Here is a 7,500-nt window from a genome sequence, read left to right as displayed (position 1 = left end):
TGTTGCAGTTTGGAAGACCAGGCGAGGTGCTGATAAATTTTTTTTGAGCTTTCAATGAGGTTCAATTTTTTTTTGAGTAAATGAGCAGAGAGCACGATATACTTCAAACCAAATAATTTTTGGCACAAATGTTCGATAATTCTTTACAACGCTGAAAACTCTTAATTAAAGGAAGGCTCGGAACTAAATTTTTATGAAAAAGAGCCTATCGGTGCACATTTTTTTTTCAGAGAAATTCTTGGCCCGTGACTTCTTGCAGCTGGTTTTGTCCCTTTTTTGACTGAAAGCAAAAAAATAGGCTCAAACGAATTTCACGACGTCTTTAAATACATCAACGGAAGAAAAGATGTACATTATGGTCAAATTTTTTGACAAGAGAAAAACTTGGTTAAGATGTTAGAAAGTTTTTGTTAATGTAGCCACCGTACTATGAATTTTCTAAAGACAATGTGAGTGTATTTTGTTATCAGCATTTTAACTGAAGCTTTTGATAAGTTTGTAAAATTGTGAGAATTTTGGTAACAAACAGAAACTCGTGCTTCTCAAATTCAATCTATTCAAATGTTCGGAGCTCTTGTTGACAGCTGTACTGTATGTAGTGTTCGCTTTTGATAACCACATACAGTAAACAGTATTCGATATCTAGAATAGTGTTAGCAGTGCTATGGATTCCAGTTCAGATGAGGAAGCAGAAATTAAAGAGGAGGATCCGTCCAAATTGTGGATTAAATTGGCCCAAGATTGGACTAGGTGCAGGTATGCGATACCCTTTTAATTGATTACTTCGCAATAAATGTTCAGTTTGAAGGCAGTGCGTGAATTTTTTGACCAAATTTGTAACAAGCGGTCGATCATTTGACAATGACAAAAAAACCAATTTCGCAATGAGAGGATACAGGAATAACTTTGACGTCAAGCATCTTATGGCCTTTTCCAGTCTATTCGTTTAGAACAATAGTAAATCAGACCATGATAGGGTATATTTTACCACCTACTAACTTAATCCTATCTGAGATGTAACTAACTCCTGACATTCCTATGCTAGAGGCTTAGAATTTACAGGTAGCATTAGCAATATTATTTAAGTGGCGTACTCTCTGTGCTTAATAACTGAAGTTAGTTCGTTCTTACATGTCATTGAAATGAGTCCTTAAAAATGGATAGAATTAATGCATTGGATAAAGCACTGTGAATTGAGAAAAAAAGACTTTCTGTGTCCTTATTGTGCCAAGAAGTTTTGAGAGTACCGAAGTCGATAGTGACGAATAATAATCAACTCTATAACAACAGTTGCATAAGTGACCGGCGATATAACTTTTTGGCGCCCAGTACATACTTTGGAATTGGCAGTTAATATTTATAGTTAATAGCTTTGTGATTAGACTTCCTTTTTCCGCAATTACTTTCCCGTCACTCGAGCTATATGAAGAGGGGAGATAAAAGAGTAGTACAAAAACAGGGTCTAATCAGCTGCAATGTGGCGCAGGTCATACAACTGACGCAAGTTATTCCCTAAGTGTGGCGTAGGTTATTCCCAAATTATGTTACCTAATTTTCATATTTCAGACATTCAGAGAAGGTTAGAATTCAGCGGATATTGTACCAGCCAGGGCATAAAATAATTGTGAAAAAAGGAGGCAAGAAAAAGAGGAGGCGCAGGGGCAAAAAGACAAAACCAAAACCAGGTAAAAACAAAACAGCAATTAAATTGCTGTAAAATATCCATTGTAAAATATCCCCCTTCGGTCGCCTTTTTCTGCTAGAGTTGCAACTCAGCTTGATCAAGATCTTGCGATAACAACCTTGCGCTGAATATTTTTATACTGCAATGCAACGGTTATCTTGGAAAAGCAACATAATCTATCGGAATTCTTGTAGCATAGCCGTATTTGTTCGTAAAACTCGTCTCCCCCGATTACATTTGGAGCCATGACCCTGTGTTATTTTAATTCTAAAGCTTTATCTCTCAATATAGTTTCTTCCTTAGTTGATATTTAGTGAAAGGGTTCAGTTGGCGTGGGGGCAATCAGGGCAGTTTTGACTAAATTACAGGAAGCTAGAGGTATTATATTTTTTTTTACGTAAGTTGCCCTCAGCATTTTAGCGGGCTAATTTTATTTCATCTGGAAATACATAAACAGAAGTTGCAGGTAATTTCACCTGGATACATTATGCCAAGTCCTTTATAGCCTAGTTTTTTTTAAGGGAGAACTTTTTTGCTCTTCTCAATAGTCTCAGTATTTGTCTGATCTTAACCGCAGGCATGAGCTGTCACAAGTTTTGAAGCATAGTCACAAAAATTTGCATTGTCCCGCAAAGTTTGATTATGAACGCGCTGTCGAAATACTTTGCAATATGTTTTCTTTAGATAACATGTGTGATAGTTTTTTTCGTGATCATCTCGTTAATATTTCCAGCACCTCACTCCAGGAATTTCATTATATAAATAACAAATTGTGGCAAGAGAGCTACATTGCCAATTTAATATTTCAATTAATTTATTATTTCAATAATAATAATAATAACAATAATAATAATAATAATAATAATAATAATAATAATAATAATAATAATAATAATAAAATAATAATAATAATAATAATAATAATAATACTAATAATAATAATAATAATAATAATAATAATAATAATAATAATAATAATAATAATAATAATAATAATAATAATAATAATAATAATAATAATAATAATAATAATAGTAATAATAATAATAATAATAATAATAATAATAATAATAATAATAATAACAATAATAATAATAATAATAATAATAATAATAATAATAATAATAATAATAATAATAATAATAATAATAATAATAATAATAATAATAATAATAATAATAATAATAATAATAATAATAGTGATAATAATAATGAATTTCACTAAACTTGGTTTTGGCAAGCTTAGTAAGTCCCTAACGGGGCTTGAATTTGATTTCCCTCAAACACTGTCCATTCATATGGGTATGATTTGTAATTAAAAGTCTTCGTAGCTAAATCAAATAGATATTCTTGAATTTGGGAGGACTTGAATACGGGTTATAGTTGCGAAAATCACGCGCCAGTGACATCAAATTGTTGAAGTTCGTAACCCGGTAGAAAAAATTAGATCGTCAACGCTGGCGATTACATTCGTTTGAGTATAAAAATATTTTCTCGTTTGATTGTGTTTTCGGATGTCCATTCCTTATTTGCCAAAATTGCTCTGCCTCAAGTAGAAGTTTTCTGGAAAAAATTCTGTTTCAAACTACGAGATCCAAAAAGACGAATTGATATGTGATCGGAAGTAAATTTACTGATCGAAGACAATCATTGTATTCTTTATCAGTAAAATGACTGTTTGATTGCATCCATTTTAAACTTTTTCTCTGAAGCCTTTCCATTTGCCTGACGATTGTTTTACTGTCATACCAAACATTTGATCCATTAAAAAAGTTCGATATTTTGTAAGTTTTGACTAGGTTGCATTTGACTGACAATTTTGTTTCATTTGGAATTGTTCTCTTTAGATAAGCAAGCTTCTGATTTGCTTTTTGTAGAACAAAACTTATGTGATGATCCCATGATAAAATTTCTGAAAAATATATGCCCAAATCTTTGAAGTGTGTTTCCTGTGAGATGGCTTCATTGCTGGGAAGACGCAAAATTTGCTTGTTTTGGTTTTTACGTAATGAAAAGTGCACGTTTTTAAACTTATCGAAATTGAAATTTAACCAATTCTCCTTGCTCCAAACAAAAGCATTTTCAATATCTTTTTCCAGCTGTATTCTATTGTCTACAGTGCTGACGATTTTTGTGTCATCCGCGTATAAATAGCACTCATTGACAATTATTTCGGGTAGGTCATTTATATAAACGGAAAAACACTGTAGAAACACTGTAAAAATTGACCCTTGAGGCCCACCGCTGGTGATTGGTATACACCATACGCTCAAATAGCAGTGACAAGGAGCTAAGCATGGCAGTCGGTCGGTAGTTCTTGATATCTAATTTGCTACCGTTTTTGAAATGGGGTCGTACATGCACTTTTTCCACAAACTGGGAAACTCAAATTTGCTAACACAGCAACTGAAGATAAATAAAAGTTGATTCGAAATATACGGTATAGCAGACTTCAAAAACTTAGGGCTGATTCCATCAAAAGAGTTAGCACCACTACATATGTATTTGATTTCCTCACTCAGAGCCGCTTTGCTAAACTGAATAACATCAAGAAATATTTCTGGACTTTGATTAAATGGAATAACAACTTCAGAATCGTCTTGAACAAAAACAGAAGCAAAATAATTGTTAAAACATTCTGCAATGCTCTTGTACCCAAAAACTTCTTTTTCCATGTACACCATTTTCTCAGGCAGAGCTGGCTGTTTTGTTATTTGTCTCATTAATTTATATGCGTCGTTCGTTGACCAGACTTTGCTTTTTCCAACGAAATGTTTCTTGTCATTATTTAGAGAAATGGATAACTCTTCCCTAAGTCGTGAAATTTTCTCTGCGCTTTGTGTATTTTTCAAAGCTGTTTTGAGTTTATTTTCTAAATGGATACTGTTAGAGGACATGTAAAAAGGCGCATTGGTTCTTCTAGAGGTTTTGAGTGGAATTGCAATGGAAGACGCTAGTTCTAATTTATGGTAAAACGAGTCGGCAATATTTTCAATTGAGTCAAAGGAAGACATTGGAAAAGTAAAATTGATCGTTAATTCGTCCCAATTAGCTTTGCCAATACTTAAAAGTTTCATTTTAAGCGAGGCTTCTTGCTCAGCATATTCAATCGAAATTTCAGCTAACAAATACTTGTGATCTGAGAACGATTTCTCCTCTAATATTTCGCTACATAAGTTAATATTGTTACTAAGAAAAATATCCAGCGAGCTTGCATGGGATTGCAGTGATGACATATAATTTTTTGAATTCGTTCAAAACTACTTCTTCGTATGAACAATTACTACTTAAAGAAAGCCAATCTGTGTGAGTAAAGTTAATGTCACCATTCAAAAAGAAAGTAAAGGATTCAATGGATCTTTGATATTCTTGGACATCTCTGACAATCTCCTGAATGGTTTTGCAGAACAAATCTGCACTGAGTCTATATTTGCTGTCAGCTGGGGGATTATAAATGGTGATAATAACGATTGTAACCTCCTTGAAGAAGTATAAGCAACGACAAATGAAATCTGAATTTGTTGTTGCTTTTAAATAAAACTACTCTCTAAAACTTCTTCGTGTAAGATCAAAAGTTCTTTTCGTGTAATGGTCAGTCACAAAAATTCTCTTGTAATATGTGCGAAGCTTATGTCTGCGGATCTGAAAAAATCTACTCGAAAACTGATTCAAGTCAGAAATTGGTGTGGTGTATCGGAAAACTCAAGAGACCCATCCCTATCAATTATTGTGATAGAAAATTGCATGGAAAATCACTTTATGGTGCAGATTAATCGTTTGAAAAATGGTTGATCGCTATATTATTCCTTGTGGTCTCACAGTTATGAGTTTTAGAGTATAAACTTAATTTAGATTAACTATAAGAATCCTAACACCTTTAGTTGTAAATGCATGTTGTTGTACCCTTAGGTGAGCAGACTCGTTGGTGCGTGCCACATGCAGTATACCACGCGTATCTGCCACAGGAGTGTGTGAATGAGTTGTACAGTGGCAGTCAGTATGACCACATCAACCTCCCTCCCCACAGCACAGAGTGGAGTCTAGTGGATAGGACTCAGGGACTCGTGTTCTTCCTCACACACTTGATTCCCACTCAGAAACATGTATGAGAGATCCCCACTTATAGATAAACCGCATCAAAATTTTTATACATTTAAAAGCTGAAAATCATCCCATCTTGTTATGATCGAAATCGTTTTATTTTATCACATTATTGGAGGGAATTTGCTGTTTTTATCGTCTCGAGGCAAAATTTATATTTTAGATTTATCAGTATCTTTGGTTTAATGGATTTGCTAAGAGTAATGTTTCATTGACCTCGAACGAAATTTGAAGCGTCGTGTGTGTCTTTTTGAGGCAAAAATTTTGCTTGATCGTTTTGACTTCTCGGGTAAAGTTAGCACGCTTGCATTCTTGTTTTTTGCGGGATCTAAATTGCTTCCTCGTTCTTAAATTTAAGTAGCTGAAGTAGCGGCTGTTTAAAAACAGGAGCCAGATGAAAAACGCTCTGATAATGGTCCTCATTATTACTAAAAAATCTTACTAATGGCCTATATAAACACAAACAGTATCATTTAACGCCCTTTGGCGGTAACGTTTTTTGTACACATCATTTGACGGTAAATTTTTTTTGTAAACGTTTTTAGCTGGTTTCTAAGCTAACATTTTTGCAACGTCTGTTTTATAAAGCCAAGATGTCGTTACCGCCTTTGAAATAACTATCTATGGCGTTATTTCAGGACCTGTTTGGGACAACCAAGTCTGTGTTCTATCTGGCATACCTCCCAGGAAAGAAGAGACTGGTCAAATTCAATTCATCTCAACATCAGATTTACAAAGGTACAATGTAATTGCTCTCATGGCACTTGTCGTGGACTCAGGTATTAGTCGTTGCTCCCTGAAAGACTGCAATGAAATACGTTATCATATTAGTTTTAGTTAAGAGCACCCTGAGCGGTGCTCTTTGGAGTGCATTTAAAACATATTTTTTAGATTCATCATTCCCTCTTTTTATTGGATTAACTAAAAGAATTGTTTAACTGCTGTCAAATGAAATTTGAAACATTTATTTTCCTCTTGGGTGTCTTTTTCATCCAAAGTTTTTCCTTAACCGTTTTGACTTATCGTTTGAATCTTATCACGCTTGATTTCTACATTTTCTGTGATATTTGCTCCTTCGTTCAAAAATTTTTGAGCAGTTGACGTGGCGCCAGTCTTCTTTTAGAAGTCAGATGACAAGCGCATCAAAATTGCTCCCTATTTTCACTGTAACTCTTACTAGGAGCCTATATAGGCTCTAATAACACAACTTATTATGAGTCCCCATATGAAACCCCTTAGTAAACCTAATGCCCCGCTTCTACTTCCCCCTGGGAAGCAGATTGCAATAGAATCGCGGTCTTAAAAAATCACGGCATTAAATTTTCCCTGAAACAATATCAAGTCTATTGGAGACAATCTCGTTTAAGATTGTTTTAGGTATAGATCAAAATCTTTATTCTCCAGAGCACATGACATCAAATTCGTTCTCAAGTAATTTGAGAAGCTTCCTGTGAAAAATACCGTATCGCAAACGAAATAAAAAGAGGGGTATGAAACCAAAAGAATATTTCTTGGACATGTCTCTATTCATCGCACTGAATTTTCCTGCATTTGTAATTGCAAAATTGAAAAAAAATATCAAACCGAAAACAATTGTTTAAAAATGATAACTTTTTGATATCGATAATAATTTCAAAAGTATCAAATTGTGCATAAATTACAATTTCTTTTGAAAGATCGGACTTTTAGGTTATCTTTTCTTAATGCAGCTAGAA

The 7,500-nt window shown here is 33.8% G+C and overlaps 1 protein-coding gene across 1 annotated transcript in view; it reads left to right on the top strand.

Moving 5' to 3' along the window:
* The first annotated feature begins 508 nt into the window (after window positions 1-508).
* Window positions 509-7,500, top strand: part of LOC142350348 (uncharacterized) — a 10,849-nt gene continuing 3,857 nt past the window's right edge. The window contains exons 1-4 of the mRNA XM_075402186.1: window positions 509-756; window positions 1,567-1,685; window positions 5,594-5,787; window positions 6,424-6,523. Of these exons, the coding sequence (XP_075258301.1) occupies window positions 665-756; window positions 1,567-1,685; window positions 5,594-5,787; window positions 6,424-6,523 (505 nt within the window). The 5' untranslated portion in view covers window positions 509-664. The remainder of the gene's footprint in view (window positions 757-1,566; window positions 1,686-5,593; window positions 5,788-6,423; window positions 6,524-7,500) is intronic.

Source organism: Convolutriloba macropyga, chromosome 1 (genome assembly GCF_964194025.1).
Source record: "Convolutriloba macropyga chromosome 1, txConMacr16.3, whole genome shotgun sequence".
NCBI classification, from domain to species: domain Eukaryota; kingdom Metazoa; phylum Xenacoelomorpha; order Acoela; family Convolutidae; genus Convolutriloba; species Convolutriloba macropyga.
This window is presented reverse-complemented; position numbering and strand designations above follow the sequence as displayed.